At 31.2% G+C, this 24,499-nt stretch overlaps 1 protein-coding gene across 1 annotated transcript in view; it reads right to left on the minus strand.

Annotated features, from left to right (window-relative positions):
• The window catches only part of LOC129981807 (transcription factor AP-2-beta-like), a 256,095-nt gene extending 232,120 nt beyond the window's left edge, over nt 1-23,975 (minus strand). Inside the window, exon 1 of the mRNA XM_056092826.1 lies at nt 23,841-23,975. Coding sequence (XP_055948801.1) covers nt 23,841-23,876 — 36 coding nt within the window. The 5' untranslated portion in view covers nt 23,877-23,975. The remainder of the gene's footprint in view (nt 1-23,840) is intronic.
• Between the last annotated feature and the right edge of the window lie 524 nt (nt 23,976-24,499).

Here is a 24,499-nt window from a genome sequence, read left to right on the forward strand (position 1 = left end):
GACGCTGCACCTACGGCTTCGCTTGCGTCTATTTACTCTATATATCTGCAAAAAATAACGAAAGACATAAAAGTCGTACAAAAAATGAAGTTAATAAAAGTTATGTCTAAATTTAATTTGAAAAAAATTATTAAAAATCAGAGAAAATTATATGGTAATAAACTATATATCACTATAATTTTTTTAAATTCTTATGCGTTGTTTAAATTTTATCTATATAGTGATTTATTGAAAAATTATGGCTGACTCCGTTCCCAAAAGCAACCTTTTAATCCCTATTTAATTTCATTTAAAGGATCATAGAAAATTTTTAATATCGCAGTTAATCCTTTTAAGTGCTAAGGAATATGCGTATTAAATTTCGTTTGAATCCATCAAGAGGTGTGGAATTTACTAAAAAAATGTTCATAATTTATAGTTAAAGAAATCAAATCTGCTATTTTTAGAAGCTATGTCATAATGAGCAATGATATCTAAATCTTTTGATAATTCTGGCTAAAGAGGAATTTCATTAAACATCAGCTGAATTCAATTGAACCATTGATCATCGCTGAAAAATCAGTTGTGCTACTTCCATTACTTTCTTTTCAAGCACTCTAAAAGTTAATTCCCCAATTCGATATCCATTCGTCCTGTTTGAGTGGATTTCAAAATTAACTTCAGCATCTCTTTCAGAATTAAAGTTCAACCGCTATCAACTCTTTCCAAATTTTGATTAATTAAAGTTTACAGTCACGACCGAAAATTTCGTATTGCATGATTAACAAGAAATTAAATATTTAAGTATCTTTAATAAACTAGATATATAACACCTGAATCCATTTCTTGACAAACTAATCAATTTTAATCCTTGTTAAAACTCCTCCACAAACTTCTCTTAAATTAATGACATTTCCTTGCACCAACAAACTCCGAAGGGACGCAGGATCCTTCTTAATTAAAAGCACTGACAAAAAAAAAAATACTTGCGTGGCTGAACTTCGCACTGAGCACGTTTTAATTCAAAGTTCCTGATTGAAAAGATCCGAGTCGCATTTCACGAGTATATAGGTGCGCAAATAGTCACCAGAGAATTAAAAAGCTAAAAAAGAAAAAACAATCTTACACTATATCTATTCATCTCTACGACAAAAGCTAACATAATTAATCTCCCGCATCTTGGAATAATTACTGATGATTTTTTCGACGACTCCCACAAATGAAACATCTCTTTCCAGGAGCTCCATTCATCTCTTTGTCACGCGGAGCGAATTAATAGACTTTTATTTCCATGTTTTCTGTTCCCTGGTGGCAGCAGTTCGATGCTGTATTTAAATTCGCTGTAGAACAAATAATTACTAGACTTTTCTCCTAATTAATTAAATGTTTTATCAATATTTAATTACCTTCCCCGCCCACAAAAAAACACTCATCGAGGCCTGGGACGCAGAAAGCGAAATTTGCTAATGAGCTTTCATTTTCCGATAAAGACCGAAATATTTCGCTCTGGCAGGGTAAATAAACAAGTGGTTCTGAGCGAGGAGCCATCTTTAGGGACAAATTAAAATGGAGGCTTTTCTTACTCGATTAATCTACGCAGACAAATTAAATTTGAGGTTCGAGTGTGCGAACAAATATGAAATTTCTCGTCATCAAATGGATCGATGGAAGGCTCCGCATATTTTGTCATATTTCCTTTAAAACCTCATTTCGCTGTTTTTTCACTTGTTTCACGATTTTCATTCATTCGCTTAAGCCGTAATTCTGTTTGAGTTGAATCGCTTGTTTCAACAGCATTCGCAATAATTTGCTTTAAATGAAACACTGATAAAGAAGTGAAATGACGTTTCAGTTTTAAACTTGATCCCGAAATCGAGTATCACGAAATGTGTTTCACTTTATGCAAGAAAAAAAATGAATGGTTTGCGTGTTGGTATGAACGAAATGTATGTCATTTTATAATATTAAATGGAAGTTGGATTTTTTTGCTTGTTACTTTTACTGAAATGTTTTTGGTATTAAAAATCACGTTATCCTTCGAAATATTTAATGAATCATTATTTACCTTCTTATTTCGAGAAAAAAAAATTCCAGATGTCAAACCGATAACAAAGTTTGTGTTAAATTATTCGCATATCAGTTACTGAAGACACATAATAAAAAAGGTATTTATCTTTTTATGAACAGTTTTTAATATAAACTTTTCTTTATCCCTTATTAAAATTAATAAATCTTTACTTATTTCTAGCTCTCTACTTAGTATATTGCAAAAGTAAATCTAAAATCTATGTTCATAATAAAGTTTTATTTTTTCCATTAAACTACACCATTGTGCAAGGAAATTTCCTTCCTACGCGAAGAGTTCAATGCTATGAAACAAGTTCAAAAGGAAAATATAAATTAGAAAGAGATTAAAAAGTGATTCAACATTTCCCAGCACACAGTAGAGTATTGCATATCTTGAAAAGTTTCTAAGTAATAAGGAAAGAAAACTATGCTTTATGGTATGAAAAATGACGGAAGGAATTTCCTTTGGATGATGGTACATTTAGTAGAAGAAACCTGCTCACAGACTCATTGCAAGCAGTTTCTAAACTGAAAGATGAAATAATCTTTCGCATTTCCGGCGTGACCAGATAATGATTAGATAAAACTGCAACAAAGCCCTGGCATATATAATATTCACAAAAGTGGTTCATTTGTCAAGTTGACTTTCACCGAAGTTTTGAGGATTCTTACAGACTGAAATTTTTGATTTTTATCAATCTTTTTGCTTTGCAGCTTAACAAATATCAGCCGTCAGGAGGAATCATTCCAACGTGACGTCTATAAACAATGCGTAGTAAATAATTTTCAACAAAACAATTCATTAAATATCTGCAAGTGTAGATATTGATTGATAACGAAAATTGCCATCGAAAGAGAATAATAAATAAGTTAAGTTTAATTAGAAATTAAGTTTTTTTAAACGAGTAAGTTATAAATTTAATAAAAGACATCACATTTATGTTTTTAGTAATAATACGAAGAAATATTTTTCGTTCTTATATTAATATCTATGCATTTCCAAGGATTTAGGATAATTAGTTTCATTTCCCACGGAGTACTTCTCTTCGTGATCAGCAGTTTAATTTAATTTTTTAAGAACAAAAAACTTATTTTGAACATTTAAATAAACTTTATTCAGAAAATGAATCGAAGTTTAGAAATAAATTTTTATGAAAATAAGTCTTTTCAATAATAGCTCCCTTGCTTAGAAAGCTCGAAGTGGGTTATTTTAAAAGACTGAAATAATGATATCTCTTCTGAAGTAGGAGGACGCAGATCCTTGCATGCCTACATTGCATTTCCAAGAAGCTGAAAGTTTATTCGAATGAATTAAAAGACGCCTTCATAAAAACTCGAGGAATTAATGAGAGGTAGAAAATTAAAAACTGCTTTAATTAGAAAACCCCTAAATTAATTTTGCGTCGTGTTTACTCATTAATAAGCAGTTTTTGCTTGTTATCATCTTTAAAATGCTTTTAATACAGTTATTAATGAACATATCATTAATCCCTTTTTCATTATTATTATTTATATGTTTGCCTAACATTATTTTTTTGTTTTCAAATCCCCATCAAATGATATTTGTCCTTATAAATATTAACTGAAAATCGAGCTGAGTGAAATTCCTAAGCAAAAATTGTTGTGTCATTCTGTGAAATGTTATTGGTTATTCAATCTGTGGATTGATTTCGATAGATTTTTTTTATTTAAAATGTATGTTTCAAAAAGGACACAAACAGTAAGCAATTAGGAGTAACACATTTTTTATATAACTTCAATTTAAAAAAATAATTGAAGTGCTTTTAGCGTGCTCATTTTCGTACTAACAGAATTTTATCGTCAATATTTATATATTAATAATCACAACAAAATACATTTTTCTCGAAGCTGAAATAAATTTTTTTCATAAAATATGAATTTTTTATAGTTATTTATTGCCTTAAAAAATAGTACAAGCATTCTGTCTTGTTATTTTTTCAATTTATTTTGAAACCAATTTTTTTCTTCGCCCTGAGCGAGAACGTGGTCAGTTCAAAGTATTCATCTGGTCAGCATAATAAATGTATGGTACATTATTTTTTTTCGTATTTTTACGCTGATATATGTATTAAATTATATAGGAACTGTGAATAGCAGTGAATTGTAAGTGTGGAATTTATTATATAGAAAGGTAAACACATTGTAGAATTGCAATTTTCTTTTTGGTCAGCTAAATTCAAATTTTTCTTTTAATGAGTGATTTTTAATTTAATTTTCTTTCATTCTCATTTTCTTTTATTTCTGTAACTTGTGATAAAAATATTGAATAACAGAATGAATTGCTATTTTCATTTCCTTCCATATAACAAAAAGCATAATAAAGAGCATTTGATCTAAGATTTTGATGACTTAATCCTATAAAACACGACAAGTTGAGACATAATTGTAGCCTTTATACCATCCGAATCAAATTTTAAAAACTAAATAAGAATTGCAGTGAACGAATTCTCGTATTCAATATTTTTCTACTTTTTCATATCTGATTTCTTTTCATGTCAGATAAATATCATTCTAAAAACAAATAAAAAACTATTAAGAATTCATAAGAAATGATCAAAAACACGCTCGATTCGTGACAATTCGTCATTTTTTTAGTGATAAAATCTTCTGCTCATACTTTTCATTCGTAATATTTTCCAAACATTTGCAATAACATTGGCATAATATCTATAACTTTGTTAGATTTTATCATAGACACTTAACAGTAAGAAAAAAATTATTGCCGGAATCAGTATTTCTAGTATATAAGACTTTATAAAGATATTAATAAGTAGGTAAATTCATTTTTCTCTATTCTGTTCCTGTTAACATAATTTTTTCGGCTAAAACTAAGAATGACATTTTCTAATAAAAATGTTTTTTTAAAAAATGTCGAAGAAAAAAAAATTTTATTCTTCTAAAATCTTGATGCATAATATCGAAGACTCAATAATTTTATGCAACTTTTTATTGTTTTTATAAGAAAAGGGAGCGATTGCATTTGTTTGTAACGCCTTTATCTAAAGAAATTATCAATGTAACTTTGAAAGTCATGCAATCCGATTATTCTTTTAAAAGTAAAACACGGATTTGCTTTATAGTCAACCTAATTAAATATGAATCTGATTTTCTTTACTTAAAAGGTGCTCAATCACTGCCATTTCGTAATTTAAAAAAATGCAGAAAATAATAATTTATTTTATTCTCAATAAAATCAATTTTACTCTCCAAAACATATGCCATCATTTAATTTCATTACAAGACGTAAAAGGAATTTTATTCTACCAACAACAATGATAATGTTTCAACATTTTTACCCCGCGTCTCCTTTATTGCGCGTAATTTTGAATTTGAAATTCTTATAAGGTTGATTGTAAGCAATATTTGCTACGGTTCAAATATACTTCCCTCTAATAGCTTCAGAAAAGTAGCAGGTAATTATATATATATATATATATATATATATATATATATATATATATATATATATATATATATATATATATATATATATTTAATTTACTTGGAAACAGCGAATCAACTAATCCTTCCAAGAACAGAAGCGTTTTGTGTCAGTATTTCTGAAATGTTTTCTAATTTCCCATTTCTTTAGTGAAAAATGCATATAAAATGCATAAGTATATCCATATAAATTACCATAAAAAAAGAAAAACACAGTTGTAACTGTGAATTATGATGTGCAGAATCGTCGTACAAGAATAGAGCTATCAGACTTGGCAAGCAGTTTCAGTTTTGGTAATAAGTGCTCACTAAGTTAGATGGTTTCAAAGCGTTTCAAAATAAATCAAAATTTTAAAAATTTCCTCGATAAATTAGGAGTATTCAAAGTTTTTTTCTTTTTTCTTTTTTTGCGCTTTTTCAGAACTCAAGCAATTAATTCTTCAGTGACATTGGTTGTTTTATTTTCGTATGATTTTGTTCTATCGTTTTAATGAATTTTAAAAGTATCTTGAATATGTTTGTAACAAATAATTCCCTTGTTTTAATTATTACGCTTATGTATATACTTGTTTGGATATTTGCTTTGTCGATATCATCATTAGAACCTTTAAAAGTAAGTTACAAAAATTGCATAAAGACTGACAAATAAAGTCTAAAATAAATTATCATACAATCGTACTTTTGAGAAAAAATTAGAATTCTCTTAAAAATTTTTAAGAATATTTTTTTTTGGAAAAATATTTACTATGATGACTTTTTTTATTATTTTTGTTAGTAATACAGGGAAAACGGGCAAATGGTCGAGCAGTTAAATCTAGAACAACGATTTAGACCCATTATTTCATAAACTTTTTTGAACACTCATTTATCTCATCCCTTTCCATTTTTCTCGAGCAGTGTCATCTTCAAATCAAAAGTGGCATTTCATTTATGGTTATATTACTCGATTATCACTCCTCCGGGGTCTATTATTCATCATCAAATCCACTTCCATTCCAAGAACACTTCCTCCTCCATTACACCCCCACGGTGTGGGAGGAGGCAACCCTCGACGCAATTGTCGGAAAATGTGAAAGGTCTCCCGTTCACTCCATTCATAAGCGGGGCCACTAAATGGTGCAGAGTGATCCGGTCGCCCTCCTGAGGATCCGGCAACAAATCCGGGAGATTGACAGGCTCACTTACATCTGAGATGGAAGGGGGTGTCGGAAGGAATTGGATTGTGACAGAATCCACCGGATCCTTTAGTATTCTTGACAAATTTTATTTTGACTCGGAGGTGTGACGCCCAGTCCCCGGAGAGACGGAGGGCACTTTCGGAAAAGTTAGGGGCATGAATTCTGCGACTGTCACCTCCGATTCAGCCCGAAATGAGGAAGGGCCCTGATGGGATTAGGGATGATCTTCGAATCCTTTATGAAGAATAGGAAGCTGCGATCGAAGAAATTAAGTTTAGTAGAAAGCGGATTAAAGTTTTGCAAACTATAGTTAAGAGTTAGTGGAAAGAAGTGATCGGTAGAAACGAGAGTCAGAGTAAACAATTTTAGTTGAATAGTAATAAGCATCGCCAAAATTCATCTATTTTCTAAAAGTGAGTCACTAAATAACATCAAAAAGCAATAAATCAACAAAGCTTGATCACAAAATGAGACTTTAAGAATTGAATTTATCTTTCGTATTAACAACGTTGAAATACTAATGTGGCATAAACCAAAGCTGAAACATCAGATGAAATCTTTCAAAAAAACAAAATCCTGGACATTCCGAATTTTTTCTTAGATTAAATAATATCAAAATGTCTCGATTGTTGATGAAACACATTCAATCTGTCATTCGAGTTAAAAATTAATAAGCTTTATCTAATGAGCTAAATGATTTTTCCCCCTTAAACTAATCGCGATCCCAAATGTATTTTAAAATATCATTGTTTCTATAGCCTGCCTTTTAAAGGGCTTGTATGTCAAAACTGATATGAGGGTCCCTCAGTTGTGAGAAATTCTAAATCTAATTTATTATTAAATTGTTAGAGTAAAATTTGTAATGAATTTGAATAATTTCTTGAATTTTATATTCATTGACTAATATCTATATTTTTAATTGCATATCCATTATCAATTGTTCTTAATCAAGAATTTTTCCATAATACAGTTTAGGTACAAATTAATTAGCCAATACTAAAACTAAATCATTTTTGAAATATTAATTGTTATTTCGGAAATCAATCGCAGATTAAAAGCACACTTCACCTGAGTTTCAGAGGAAATGATTCTAGGCCTTACATCTGATCAATGGACATCCGCTGCTCAGTCTGTCAATGCAGGCGAATCACATCGCTAAGAAAGCGGAAAACTGCCAGATATTTCACGAAATTTATTTTTCTGTTTCTCATATAAAAATGCGATGAAATATGTGTTAAAAGTATCTCCAAAGTACCCCGAAAAGAGACGTTTTATCTATTGAATTTTATTTCATCGAGTGAATATGCTTAGAAACATATGGCAACAGCTGATTCACTGATGTGACGTTTTCAGAATAACAGCGGATAGTCCCATGGAACATTTATAAAAATGATTATTTCTGTTTCATCGATGCTTAATAATTTATTCTTCGAGCTCCAATAATTTAAGTCCAATCTATACATTATTAAAGTTAAAAAGATTTTCAATATCCAGTCACAAGCAGTTTAGAGAGAGCGAAAAGGGGTCCTTCCAAATGGAATGCATTATTTCTTGCTCAAATGGAATACATTGTTCCGTTAAATTTGTTAAATAAAAATAACTTCAAATGTGATGTGTCGCTCAAATTCATTTACTTTGAAATCAGTGATGGGCGACTAAACTTTTTTGTTGTTGTTCATTGACCGATTCTCGATCTATGGTAAATATTTCATACTTACAAAATAATATTATTATGTTTTCCAATAAAATTGTCTAAAAAAGCGCGGGTGGCTTTAGCCCTCGTTTGTTTTCAATAATTCGATTTTTCTGACTTACAAAGGGTGACATTCTGATAGATACACAAATAACAACGATATTTTTGAAAATAATGAAGTAAAAAGGAAAAAATATTTTTGTTAATAAATATCTTTATTTCGTGCATTCATTCAGTAAATTTGATAAAAATAATTTCATTACTTTCACAACAATCTTACTTCTGTAATCTTTCTTCCTGTGCTATAATAGCAAAAAATACTACATTCCAAAAAACGGGAGAAAAAACAGAAAAACAAATGTTATAAAAATGTTCCAATAATAATTTAAAACACTTTTGACGCTTTCACGATCACACTTTAAAATAGATTGAAACAAATGGCATGAAATTTATGTGGCAATGCAATTCGCCAAATTCCTCGAGCACGCTTGAGCAAACAGCTTACAATGGAAATAGGAAATAATGTATCAATAAAATCCAAATAAATATTTTCAAGAACAATAAAACTTCTTTATTAAAACAATCAAAATACTCCCTCAAAATGACATCCTGACGTGAGCGAAGTGCGATTCAGTTCTGATTCAAAATGGGATGACTATCCGAAAAGAAGAAGGCTTTTCAAATGAAATTTCAGACAAACTTGAGCGTACATTTATGCTCATCATACACATTACTATTATATTTGAAGATTTTAAAATTTCAACTTTTTTGCAATGAATTGAACAGACATAATGATTATGGCAGTTATTTTATTACAATCCTTATTCTTGATTGCTTCATTTGGAAGTTTAATGACTCGAACACCAGATTTGGTTCTGCTGTATTGACAGATATAAAAGAAAAAATCTGAGAAGTGAAGACATCCTTCTTGAGTATTACAAATTCTAATATCGGATAATAAAAATAGGCCGCCCAAATGTAAAGAAAAGCGAAATAAGAAAGAGAAACATTTTACCCGATATTGGTAGGGGAAAGAATCCGCGCACAACCTTCACAGGAATTAAAGACTTGATTAAAAATGTAAAATATATGGTAAAAAGCAAATAATTCTGATAAAAAATTGTTTTAATAATTAATGCGGTCCTTCAACTTGAGGTGTTTTTAAATACTTGCCTTGAATAGAAGTATTTATTATTTCATTACAAAGTGTTTTAAAACCAATCCATGGAAAAAAGTTCTTTTTTTTTTTATTTCTGTTTTACAGCAATTTTTTATATGTTAGAGTTTGGAAGAATATTGCAGCTCAACAGCAACAGAATTTTCTTCGATGCTTCCAATCTAATCATAATCTTTGAAATCAACAATTTCTGATGATCCGATTTCCTCGTTGGTTTTGGGATTGGAGATATTATGTATTAAAATAAATTGAAAACTGCAGTTGACAAGAATTCGTTATGAACTTTGACGAGAGAATCATCGTTTATCATAGTTAAAAAATCAAAGGTTGTAAAAAAGGGAAAAAAATAGATTTGAAACGGAGTTTTTTCAGAGTCTTGTAGGATGTGGTCATCACATGTGTAGTTTTAGATTGTTTTCTGTTTGCTTCTTTTTCTTCGCCATCTCGTAAAAGAGAAAAATCTCGTAAAGTTGAAGTTTCGGGATAGAATCGTCTCTTCAGGTTGTATCGATGCAAATAGGGATGAATTAAAAAATGAATGTTTTGCTTTTAAAAACTCTAAATGTCCTTCGTAAGTAGAAATCTCATAAGATATGTTTGCATTACTTTTTTTAAACCTATTTTTTCTTAAAAAACGAAATTTTATTGCAGATGCGTATCTAGTTACTGCTACAATTGTTTAAGTTTTGATTATCTCTTAAGCTTCAAGAAACGAAATCTTTCGCATTACTTTAAGTGAGACATCCTCTCTCCCAAATTGCCAGGATGGACAAAAAAGAAAAAATGAGGCATAACTTTCTTTACATTTTTCCAATGCTAACGCTACGATATTTTCCACCGGAAAAAGAACCAGAAAGTATCCCCCAACAAGATTCGTATAGCCGACGTTAGTTCATATAGCCTACTTTAACGAACCAAGGTAGTTTTAAAAAATAAAGGCAAGTTGGTTAATGTCAAGGAATTAATCTCCCTTAAAATTTTAACGCGGCGTATATTTAAATACTAAAATTTGACACTTTACATTGGTTGACACTTTAAGTACTGGGTTATTTTCAATTTTGGGAAACAATCATTCACAAGGGACAACCCCTTTGGAATATTTAATATGAAATGTATGCTGACGGTTACTTGTATCGTAGATAGAATTCCCTTTGTCAAAAATTTGCTAGGATTGCTCGAGAAAAAAATCCTCCACAAGCAAGTTCAGATTAAACCTTTCTATAGACGGTACGTTTCCAATACTACTGTTCATATTTTTTCTAACTAAAGATGGTGAAATGGCCTAAAATTTTTCATTTTGCAAAGAATTTTGCTTCACAATGAAAAGGCGTTGAACGGTTCATTTGAAGGTAAATTTGGAATACTCTGTAGAAAACGATTTCTTTTTTCCAGTGTTGTATAGAAACGTTTTCGTGTTTGAAGGTACTCCAGTCCCTGAATCCAGCAAGCGATGATATTAAAGCCGCTTTGGGTGCTCTGTTTTTATGCGAGCCATAAGTGTAGCCGGAACTCCAAATGAATCTCGGACATAGATTCAGCCATATCTCATCGATGTCCATCGAATGGATTCATCGGGAACCATCTGTCAAATAGATTGTCAATAAGTGGGGTTTTCCAGCTAATTATGTAAGATACGAAGCAAACAGAAAGGCTTTTTACCGCGATAGTTGTCGGGGGACTGAAGTGGACAAAATAAAAAAACCGAAAGAAAAACCAAATGGTAAATTTTAAGGGAGTAAAAATCTCTAGGCACCTCTGGGTTAGGATGCTTGGGCGCCTTAAGTAGGTTAATCATTGAAGAAAATTTTTGAGTTATCAGTTATTGGTATTTGTTCTTCCTAGAATTCCCATTAAAAACTTATATAAATATGCAATTATTTAGATTAACTTATTATAAAAGACAGATAAAAATGTTTCTGCGATAACCCTTTTCGATTCTTCTTTCTTTTAGAAAGGTTTTCCAAAGAAATGTTAAAATTGTGTTTCGGAAAAAAAAATGTAATTTTCAATAATCTTTATTTTTTTTTATTCTAATTGAATAGTTTTATTTTAAATTTACATCTTTAAAAAGCTTCACTTTTTATATAAAAAACACATTATTTATACATGCGGCTTTATAAAGACTTTTTAACAATTAAATTAATAGTAATGAATCTGAATTATGAATAAAATTAATTTCTTACAATTCCTTTACATTTACAAATTTTTTAGCCTTACACGAACTTCACAATTACATTTTCCCCCACAATGCTAAAAAAATAGATTTTTACTTTACCACCTTCTTTCTTCTGATAATAGTAAAAAAAAAATTAAAGTAATCATGCTCATGATTTTTTATTTTATATTCTTAAAATTAGATTGATTTAATCTCTGAAGCCCCGAATGGCTTTAAAGACTTTCATCAAGTTTTGGTCAAGCAGCGTATACTTGATTCATACCGACAAATTCAAGTTTGTCTCGTAAAATAATATAGTATTTTTCCGTTTAATGACTGTTCCTTTTTATTAAGTTTTTTTAACTTTTGGGGACAAGATATGGTTTGACACATTTGAAATGGCATGTATTAAAAATAAACATTTAGATCCATCACAACAGTATTCATGTATTTTTTTTTTTCATTCTGGCAAGCTAATAACATAAAATCACTGAAGAACATTTCTTATTCTTCCCTTATTCAAAAGCATCTCCTTCACTTCTCTCTATCAAAAATACCGATTTCATCACTAGTGAGCTACATATCCCAAAATAAAAATGTCAATGCAGGGTAAATACACGTAAAGTACGGTACAAATGTTACATGCATTCATTTAGATTCGAGCCTATTTTATTTGTGCAGCAGTTAATATGCTAATGTAATATCTAAAGTTTGATTTTACAGTAGGAAAAAATATTAAAGACATCCATGAAAATTTTTCAATCACATTGAATAACAAATTAAGTGAATAACAAGCGATCCTCCTCGTCGCCCATGGGTCGGAATCTATATACATTGTGTTTCTGGAAAAGAGAGCTCTCCGATCTGCAAAATCTTTTATTACGAAAGCGAATCGAATATTTATTTCGCAAATAAAATGGAAAACCTCAATCGACTCGGCTTTTTCCGTGTCCATATTGTACCCCGCTTTCTCTAATACGGCAGCCTTCTTTTCAATGAGACGAGCCAGCGAGATTTAGAGAAATAAATGAAATGTGCTTCAAAACCACTTTACGAAATTAGAAATCTGTTAACCATGGCAGGGACTTCTCTCGATTCCCTCCGAGGGCGGAATGGAACATCATTCGAAATAAAACTAAAACACTTTTCCCATATAACTCGGGAGGTGGGGTAGGGCGGCTTTGAAGGAAGAGGAGAAGATTTCCCCTCGGTCAAAATTAAAGCGTCGATATTTATCTGCTAGTTGACATTTCAAGATTCGAGATTCGAGGTTATTGATTGGAATTGGAGCTGTTTGCGATATTTCGCTGTAATTAAAGAATCGGGAGCTGCTTTTTATTGGCGTGTTTGTAAAAAAGTAGCAGAAGAAACATTTTAGTCATGTGTGCTAATTTATTTATTTTTGTTGCAGTATACTGAACATCGAAAATGAGTTGTTGTGCTGTTAAAAATAGTAAAGAAATTTCAAAAGTTCTGTTAATAAAATGATAATTTACTTTGCATTTCACTATCATTTTCTTGCAATAAAAACTTAATGAAGTGATTTTTTTAGGAAAATAGATATTGCCTGACCATGAAAAGTAAATTCTCATGGATTTGTTCAATATGCGCTGACCTTATTTGATTTCTTTGCAAGATTCTTCATTAATATGTTAATTATTATATCAGAATTACCCTTGCCCTGTCAAAGCATCCGAGATAATTCAGTGAGCGCCATCGTCACAAAAAGGGGTCGAAAACTGAAATTACATTTCTAAGGGACAAGAGGAAGCCGTATTTACTGACACAGCTCCCCTTTCTGTCTCGTCATTACAGTGTAATGATCCCACAACATTTTTATGCCCACGAGGTAGCCTGTTTACTTATCCGAACTCCTGGTACTCCCAGGTGCGAAGCATGCAAATCGAAAAATTCCCACAACAATCATTATGCTTTTGATGTGCATTTCAAGGTTTCATTTTTAAAGATTTATTAGAAGTTAAGAACCGTACAAATCACAGATAGACTTATTGCAATTAGGACTTTTACCAGTTTTAGAAAAGAATGGAGAATGAATTATTTCTTACTTCATGCATCAGTCTTAATTATAAAAAAATGCGTATTTTTCGTTTAAATTAAATGAAAGGTGAAAATGGAAAGATAATAATACATTTTTATTCCAACAATGCCATAATTTCATTATCTTAATATATTAAGTTGGAAAAGAAAATTTCTATTCACACAGACTCCATTGTCGAATTAACTGAAGGAAGCAATGCATGCACGAGAAGTCACAGTCTAACTTAACTTTGGAAGTCCTGAGCTATATGACTGTCAAAATTTAGATATTAAAACTATTTCATTGAAGAGACCCCATTATTTAAAAGTTTGAAAGAGTTAGGAAGAATGATAGCCTAAGGCGGCTTATAACCAATGAGGATGAATGAGGCAATTTCATGAAACTAATTTATTGGATAAAGTCATTCTTTCTTATTAATAAAAATGCAAATTTTTTGCATGCCATTTAAATTCAGAATTTTCTCATCTGCGCCAGAAAAAGAGTTAATAAGTGCATGCGAAATGAAAATAAACACTTATTTGAAAGTCTGGGAAATTAATATATGCCCTTCGAATAAAAACCTCATAAGGTTGATTTAAAATACACGTTTTTTGAAAATAATTTCCATTATTATTTAATACTGAATTTCCAACAAACGGGGAGATCGCTTTAAAATGACACAGTCAGCTCTCGAAACCAAACTTCTCGGCATTAAGCTTGTCGCAAAGACCTGTTCAGTTCATTTTAATTCCAGAAGGCCGTTGGATTGTATCGACAAATTAGAGTCATCTTCTGCTGATCATTGAATACTTGCTCACACTTATCTACGTTTAGTCTTTACATGCACCCAAATTGTGTTCTTGGTTATATTTTAATGCAGCATCAACTTCTTGAACCGAGCCGATATAGGTCATTTTCAACGATTTTCGAAATTTTGAATTTAATTCTTACAATTAGATTTTCTTTCGTTTATATCCCTATCCTTGTGGAGACACCTTAAATAAGGATATGAAAGATTATTTGACAACTAAACGCGTCACCGATTCTTTCAAAAGTCCATTAGTAAGAGTGATATTGCGACGTCGTTGACAGAACTTACTTCCTTCTATGGGAAAGATTTTGTGAATGCACCAATGAGAGGCATTTTATAACTTATTATAGTAATCTTGTTATTGGTGTTGACCTGATTATTCAAAATTCTGATATCTTGTAGATATGAAGTGTATTGTTAATGGTTATTGAACATATCATTAACGTTATTTCTCAATTGTAAAATTTTACACTTTAACGGCAAAAAATTTCAAAATATTATATTTTACCCTTAACCAAGCTTTTACTGGTTGCACGCACACTATTGTATTAGAATGCTATTGATTTTCTTTCGACTCTATGTGACCAAATACTGTTTTTCGCGCCATTGTTCCAAACAAATCAGCCGGAATCAAGAGGCTGGGGCTAACTTCCTTAATCTACGTGAGAAACAGAGACGAATGCTCACAAAACTCATTGGAAATAACAGACGTACAACTGAAAAAACGAGTGTTTTCGATCTCTCTTGCTGAATCCTCCACCTCAAAAACATGTTACTGAAAACCGCTCATCCCATTGTGGCATCACGTGTCCGGGGGTCCAAAAAAGCATCCTTTTATCTGTGAATAAAGGGATGTCCATTATGGATGTGATTGTTCCATTGAATGCTGCTCGCCGGATGGATCCGGAGAGGGAGGCCGAATGAGATTTCCGCCGAACTGGGGCGGAGGAAGTGGGATTTGCCAGATAGAGGAAGGAGACACGTGTTGATGGAATGGAGGGGCTTACCGCAATATTCGTAACAAGAAGAAAACGAGAATTTAGTTTTGTTTTTTAACTAGTTAATGTTACAGCCTGAAGTAGTAAATCACTCGCGAGAAGTAGGGCTATTATTCTGTAAAAGAGAATTGTTTTGTTATGAGCATATTTCATCCTTTTATGCAAAAAAGCATTCCACCCAAAGTGCGCATGAATGAATGACTTCGATCAGAAAATTTTATAGAAGACTTCCAAAACTACATTATTTTTTTTTCAAATAGATTATTTTTGATATAATTGATTTCTCAGCAAACGATTCACATACTTTCATGCAGCATATTATAGCTGTAAAAAAGAAAACTCTAAAATAGTGAATGACTCTCGATTCGGAAAAGGATAACAAGATCTATAGAACGGAAACTGATTTTCTATTAAATTGCGTCTACTCTCGGCGAAGTTGGCATGTGAAGCAAAAAGGAAGATTTTCAATCCATCCGCTATCCTTTAGGTAAAAAAAGTAGACCCATTCGATTTACCGGTTGCTAAAATGATTCAAAGTCATGTTAAGACAATAGAATTCTATGATGCCACAAATTGGTAAATATTACCGTATATGTCATCTACTGCATTTTATTGTAATTCAAAGAAAATGGTACAATTAAACAATATTGGCATATTTTAAATACAGCAGATTATAAAAGATTATAATTTTCTTTATTTGGTCAAAATCATCAATCAAACCACTTGAATAAAATCCACACAAAACATCCGATCATCTTCTTTAAATTTGCACTCGAGATTTGTACATTAAATTTCAAAGATATCAAAATAAATGCATTCATCATTTTAGAAAGTCATTAAATTCGGATGTATCGTTAATTTTTATGGTGAATATAAGATTCTTGAAATTTGATTCACTAGCATAAACTCAGTCTAACAAAAAAAACTAACGATTCTTACTTTTTCAGAAACACATTTGATAAATTCATTCAACTTGTTGGAAAAAGAGTTAATGGCAAATATTTCAACAATGATAACTAATAAAAAATATCAAACAATGAGAGCCTTCCATTTATTCACGACTTTAAACCCTAAAGAGAAGTAGTTTGACTTCATCCATAAATTTAATTATCTACAAGTAGAGAAAAGGCCAAACATTCAGATTTACAATTTAAAATGGAATTCTAGTTACATTTTAAGTTTTAAATGGATTTTTTAATTAATTATGTATATATTTATATTATTATTGATGGAGAATTGATTTGAAAAAGATTTAAAATTTGACTTTCAAAATAATACCAAATTCCGAAAAGCCAAACGCGTATCGTTGAATGCATCTATTTATTTATATTGGCCGCAATCATTTGAATATAGCAGAGCATTAAAGTGACGAGGAAAACATCTCTATAAATAGACAGATGGGATAGTAATGGTAAACAAATTGGATTATTATTATTTTAAACATGAATCCTAGTGATTTTTTCCCCTTCCTTCTGCTAAAGAAAGTAAAAGCTATGATCAGGAATATTTCTTTCGTATTCATTTCTCTCAGTGCCGTGGATACAGTTTAAAGCATTCGAAATATGAGCACAGCACCGTTATTTGCAATATGACTGAACTCACTTTTATTCGTTTGACCAAATTTAAAATATTATACAAGAATAAATATTGTTTGAAATAATTTCTTATTTAAATCCAAGTTCCTGTTATACGCCTTTTTAAACAGATCTGAGACGAAGGGTTGCACCCATTTCGACTCTCTTCTTGAATCCCTGGATTTATGTCGCTGCTCATTATTGGGATTCATTTATTTATTTTTAAATGTAAGAATTTTTACAAAAAGTATTTCATTCGTTTTTTGCATTGGTAAATATGTCATTGCAATTCCATACCCAAAAGGGTTTATTTTGAAAGGGATTAAGTTTCCCACACGTTCAGAACTCTTTGTGGTGGGTGAATATACGACGGAAGATTCGAAGAAAACAAGAGGCAGAAATAGATCATCAAAAAACGCGTCCAATTTTTTTAAGACATTGCCATTCTAATTTAGGCAAATATTTTAGAATAAGATAAACTGCTTAAGATCTTTCATTGTCTTCCGAAATGAAGATTGAAAACAATTATTTCAATATTTAAAATAGTTTTTGTACGATGATTTCGTATTTTTCATCAAAAATGCCTTTAAACTTACTTCGGTGAACTTCTGAAATAGAAATAGAAGTAGAAATCTGTGGCTAAGATTATTTAAAAAATATTTTCTGAACCGTTCGAAATTATTCTAAAATATTTGAAAATGAAACATTTTCAATTCCTATTTTATAATATTTTTAATTGGATCCTGCTCTTCACGACCCTCTCACTCGCGACGCCGGTCTTCATTTTTACGACACCTGGGTTATTCCTTTCATTCTAAAGCTCCGCGAAAGGAATCGCAAAGAAATTGTGTTGAATTAAACTGTTTTTGAAACATGGCACGTATCAGATCATTTTCTTTAAAACGGACATTTTATAGTTAAAGAATGATTTCAAAAATCCCATGAAGAAAGACAAATTCAAGCTACAAATTGTTTCCGCTTTTAATAAGTGGAAACGATTTGTGATTTAAATGTGTTAAAATTTCTTCTTCTTTTTTTTTTTTTTTAAGTTTCATATGCTATGGAATGAAAGAGACATTTTTTTATTGAATGAAGTTTCAAAAATTTCAAATTAAATTTTTACAAGTTTCAAATTAGAATGAAGGAAATAAGAAATGAATTGAAATAACACATGAACTAAATTAAATGTTTACATACTAATATATCAGAATTCATTGCTTTTTTGAAGTCAACATGAAAGCATTGAAGATCCTTTCATTGTTAAAATTTAAAAATACAACATGGAATATCATTACGTTTCAATTATAAGTACAATGATCAAATGTCATACATATGACGGAATACAAGTGTCAACAATGACTTCAAATAAGGTTTAAAAAATCACTTCGAAATAAAATTAACTTTCACAATAAATTATACTTCCATAAGATGTACGTCATTCACGTATCAAGAAAAAATTTTCATTAAATACTTCACAACTACTTCATTATACCCGAAGATATTATCACATCAATTTCCCTTTTTTTCCCCTTTAACATCGTCAATTACAATATATATATATATATATATATATATATATATATATATATATATATATATATATATATGCATGCTATTCTAGGAATTCTCTTTTATAACTTTTGTTAAGAGATATATTTTAGACTTAAATGACGTTTAATGTAACTTTTTCAAATATCCAAAATCCATTTGAACTGAATTTGTTTTCAGTCTGGTTTCTTATTCCGCGGGCGGCTTAGGTTTCATCGATAACAGAAATTCCTGCGCTCATCATTCCATTCGAATAAAAATAATACCAAAAATAAACTTTTAAAAAGTTAATTCAAGGTTTCCTTTGAATTTTTTTTTTATTTTCCAAAATTTTACATGCATACGGTAATGAGAATTTCTCAAGATCATTTTCATACAAATTAAAGCATAATCGTAAAATTAAAAGTTTAGGTGACCACATGTTGACCTTTGCACTACGAACTCAATAAAGAATTTATAAACAAATTTCATGATAGTTTTATAGATATAAGTAAATCTTTAAAAAGTTAGTTACAACATATTCTTCATTTCAAATTGTCAGAAAACCGTTTTTAGAAAATTTATAAAGTGCCCTGTTAGATTCATTCATTGTATATTTTTATTAAATGATTCCAATTCAAGAATATCATCTGCCTCCGAAGCTGCATTTATAATGAAACAAATTCCGGTCTCTTTGCCCTAATGAAATAGATGCGGTTCTTTGAGTCAAGAGAATTGAACTGAATGGTGGATCTTACATACTACGCCACTCAAAGCTTTAAATGCCGGCGCATCAGTTGTCAGTTGCCGGCGACAACCGGACTTCCCGCGGCGAAGCGTATCGGCGGCACATCGACCTGCTTTCACCGGACTGGACAAGACGAAATGGTTGGTTGACTCGCTTCATCAAACAATCACTGCCCCGATAAAAAAAAAAAAAAAAAACTTTGGATGTATAAAAGGATTGCTATTTTAACGATTTTCTAATGTATTTGTGTGCTAGTGATTTTAGAGACATAAAAATCATCTCCTTCGAAAAGCATGTGATGAAATGAATATTTTAATATTACTATCCTGTTCAACTTTCTGAAATTTTTTCCTTGAAATAGTGACTTTGTATTTGTTGATGCTTAATACACACAAAACATATAAATCTAAGTTAATAACAAACCAGCGATTCTTCTTTTGACCTGTTTGAATGAATCGGTGTTTATATTCCTATCCAAAAAGTTGAAGAAATGGCATTTATTTATGATGTACAAAAATGGAAAGAAATTTCCTATCCTAAATGGAAAGGAAAACGATAACACATTCATCAGTCAAATTTAAAATTATAACCTAGTGAAAAATTTAATAAATTCCTTTTAAACAATTATTTTATATATTTCAAGATTTTAAAAATAATTCTGTTGTCGTATTAAAATAATTCATTTTTATTCTGGAGAGATGAAGATTCATTTGTCAATTCAAAAAAAGAAATGTTGTCAGAAAAAGTATTCATTTCAAAATAAATCCTTTTATTACGCATATGAGATCGAAACAATTCACCTTGTGATTTAAAATTTACAAGTCCTTCATCGCTATTTGCTGGAAAATTTTGGAATTCTTATCACCAATGCAACATTAAGTCCCAGAATTAAAGCTTGAAAGTTTTTCGACATTGTTTCTGTGTTAATATAGGATTAAAATTTAAAAAGCTCCGGTTTTCTAATCGCAGATTCATGATAATTGTTTTTTTTTTAACCGTTTAATGTGTTTTTTGTTTTTTTGTTACAAAGAGAAATTTTTAAAATAAACTTTCAAGAAAATTTATGATTTAAATTTTATTTGTTCGAAATAATATTAATGATTTTTAACTGAACTTTTATATACTTAAATTTTGAAAAATTCTGAAGTACATTATAATAATTATTGTAACAAATGTATTATAGAGCTGCAAATTTCCCCATTTAGTACAAGATACGAAGTCATTTTGACGTATTTCATTTACTAATTGAAGAAAATGAGTCATTTTTTAAAATTATTATATTAAAAAAATAACAGAATGTGTGCTTTTGTTGCTAATTTCATATCATGCTCTTATATGAACTTGGAATGCTTTGTATAAATTTGAATTTTGAGATCAAACACTCTAAACTTTTGTTTGTAAGGAAAGTTAATTTTAATAATATGCATTTAATTAATGATTACAGTCATAATTTTTCCGATTTTTTTGTGTAGATAAAGAGTATGTTTAAGATTCTTTATTCCGATGAAACATAATATTTAATGTGAAACTCGCTGAGCAAAACTTCAATTTCAAGAATAATTATGAGAAAGCATCAGAGTGTAAATTCTTTTATACCAGTTACGATAGACACAAAAAAATTGCGCACATTAGTTAAACTTAAATTGTGACAGCTGTTAAAAATAACTTTTCTCTCGATATCAGCCATTAATATTTCAAGAATAAAATCTATATTAATAAAAAATCTAGAAGATGGATGATAAACAAAATGGCATCAAGGAATATCATCGGAAATTATTCAAGAACTTTTAACTAAATATTTTTATATAAACTCCATTATTGGCTAATCATATTTCAACAGCTATTAGCAGTTTTTCATTTATCTCATTCTCATTCATATGTCCTTTAAATTTTGCCTGCTTTGCTAAGAGTTAAGATAAGATGTAATGATTTTACAAATAGTCATTTTAAACTTCATTCTTTTATAAAATTGATAGCATTTTATTGGTATAAAAAATGCATTTCGTACCATATGCAGCTTTCTAAATCAGCCAACCTTGCTGGCATTTCTCTTTTCCTAAACCAAAATTTTATTAATATGAGTTCATGAAAGACTGAACTTATGTATCATTTTATTTGATTTCTCATTTTTTTTCTTTTTATATCACATATTGAAGTTTATTATTAAAGAATAATTTCTAAACAACAATATTATAGTATTTCCTATATTCAGTATCCAAAATAGCAAAGGATTGATTAGTGATGCTTCAAAGAAAAAAGAGGGATAAAGAAATCTTTTAAGTAATCTACATGAAGTAAGAAAAATTTAATTTAATATTTTTCCTCGGTTTTTAATCAGTATATTATAAATAAAGTCACCTATGGATGCAAATTTAAACAGTATGTTTTTGAACTGAAATGATTATTTGTATACTAATATCAAAAATCAAATTGGGTAGCGTTATATAATTTTAAAAAATTAATTTGAACTCCATTTAGATAACTGATTCCAGATTTTTATACACTGTTAAATCAAAATAAATCTTTGTTTTTAAATCTTGAATGAATTATATTATTCTTGATCTTATCCTTCAAAATATCCAACCTTCTGTTGCTACGTAAATGTATCTGATGACTAAGTTAAATATGAAAATATTATTGCTTTTTCTTCATTTAAAAGATTTTCTAGTAATCATTTTAATATCATTGACAATAATTATAAAATTCTCCCAGTAGCTAAATTTTTCATTATTATCTTTCAATGAAGAATTTAGACAATTTTTTTATTTGAAATTGCAGCAAAATATTTAACTTGCTGCGGCACTGAGTTCCTGCACTTTCTCATCCACATTAAATATTTTTAGGAGTTTTATCTTTGTTTTGTATCTCTCCCAATTTTAACAAAATTTGCTAAATATTCCAAGCGACTCTGTTTTCTTAAGACTTACTTCTAAATAAGTTATTCTATTTCAGCAAACTAACATACAATAATCGTATACCTTCTAAAAGAATATGTATATTTTTAAGTTGATATTTTTTCACTCTAAAATCCAGATTTTTTCATATGAGAAAAGTATTCTTTTATGAATTCATGTCAGTTTTAAGAATGATAAAATGAGCAAATATTTAATATGGGTATTGCCGTCTTGAAACAGACTTATCTGAAAATCAAAAACTCACTAGAAAAAATAAATAATAATTTTGTTTTTCAAGGATATTGTACACAAAATGCTTAGAACATTAAAAAAAAATTCCTTCTATTTATTTATCTCTAATCTTTCAGCCTATGAATACCATTGCTTATGTCACTTTCAGCCTATGAACCCAATAAATCTAAATCTAAAATTCTTTTAGAAACATTTCGGATTACAACAAAGTTTATAAACAGGCATAGTTCTACAATACAAACAGTTTCACTAGGACAGCACTTATAACTTCCTCTTTAAAAGACGCACGTTACCATACTTATACACATAACATTTTTATTAAGTCAAAAAGTGGTTTTAACTTACCCCTACTTGAAGAACGGCTGTTCCCGCACCAAACTAATGGAAGTCAGACAGGTTTACAGGATTACGTTGAGAAGAGTCATCCTTGTTTTCACATTTATCAAGTCACAAGAATTTTTTTTTTACACAAATACACAGATATAAAAAAAAGATATCCTATTACACTAACAATACGCAATACACAGTAAGCATGTCATTTACACTGGAAGAAGACTGCTAGGGCTTTGTGATTTTGTCACTGAAGGAGGGTCAGATCTTGACCACTGGCTTCGTTGACCGCTTCGCTCGAAATGAGCGCGTTCGCTCGCAAAAGGCTTTTGCCGAAAGGAAAACATTCTTTTAACGCCACGCTCGCCCGTTCTAAAACCTTTCCGAAACGGCTGAGAAAATATGATTAAGTTATAGCGGCGGCGGCGGTAGTAAATACAACATTTATTTCGTCGCCCCCGGGCTGTTGTTTTAGAGAGAGAACGAGAGCGGTGGGGGTGTCGGCGCAGAGGAGAGGGAAGGGGGCTGGAGTGAAGCCGCATTTGGCCTGAAGCCGGGTCTCGTTTTTACTTTTTCCTTCAAAACCCTCACGGATTCTTTCCGGTTCTGTATACGTTACGTCGTTTTTTTCCGACTCTGCAAAAGAAGGTAAACACGCGAGCCCTCTTTCTCACCTGGACAAGGGAGTCCGTCCTGGTGGCCTGCTGACGTGTGTGTACAAACAAGCGAGCGAGAAGGAATTTACAAATGCGAAGACAAGCCCTGGGGGTTTCGAACGGCTACTTAAGAGGAGATTGCTCGAGGGGGTGCATCGGCGCCCCTCTTGTTGTGGTCGAGGCGGGAAAGGAAACTTAATACTCGTCGGGGGGAAGAGACGAAGGATTAGATAAATACTCCCCAATTTGAATGGGAAGGAAAAGCGTGGTTTAAAGAGAGAGAGAGAGAGAGGATGCTTACCTGCCAAGAGCAAGAGTCCAGAGCCAGGAAGGACATTGTCCCGCGGCGTGTTGACCGTTCTTTGCCGGAGCCGACCGGCGAGAAGGGGGGGCGGGCAATTCGTAGCCGACGGGCGCGGGAGACAAAAGTCGGTGATGGGCAATTTGCCGTCGAGTGGCCCAGGAAGTGAGCGGGGAGGAGACCAACTCAGTCCCCGCGGGTAGGTGCTGTTAGGGGGAGGGACGACGCCGCAGGGGCACATGCGCACCGCCTACCAAGGGCGGGGCTTCCGGAGGTGCCCCTGCACACGACTCGGACCTGGTTCGAAACCCTTCTTCTGATCAGTCTTAGCGTTTTTTCTCTCTACCACTTCCTCTCCGTCGGCCCCTTCTCGCGGACTCTCCGCCATAGAGAAGGAAGAGGAGAGCAGAGGGGACGAAGGAAGGAATGACTGTGCGATTGCGCATGTCCAAAAATCGTGAAATCTTTTCTGGGAATATAAATAATAAACCATATTCTTGGAGGGGTTTTTTTAATGTGTTACAAAATATATTTGAAACTTCACGCACGTTTCAACCAGTGCCAAATGTTATGTCACCAATATATGTTATACAAATGTTATGCCACCCATTTATATTTTTTTCGCCCACACCGTTGTCATACTTGATTTTAAAGTAATA

Source organism: Argiope bruennichi, chromosome 8, assembly GCF_947563725.1.
Source record: "Argiope bruennichi chromosome 8, qqArgBrue1.1, whole genome shotgun sequence".
Taxonomy (NCBI): domain Eukaryota; kingdom Metazoa; phylum Arthropoda; class Arachnida; order Araneae; family Araneidae; genus Argiope; species Argiope bruennichi.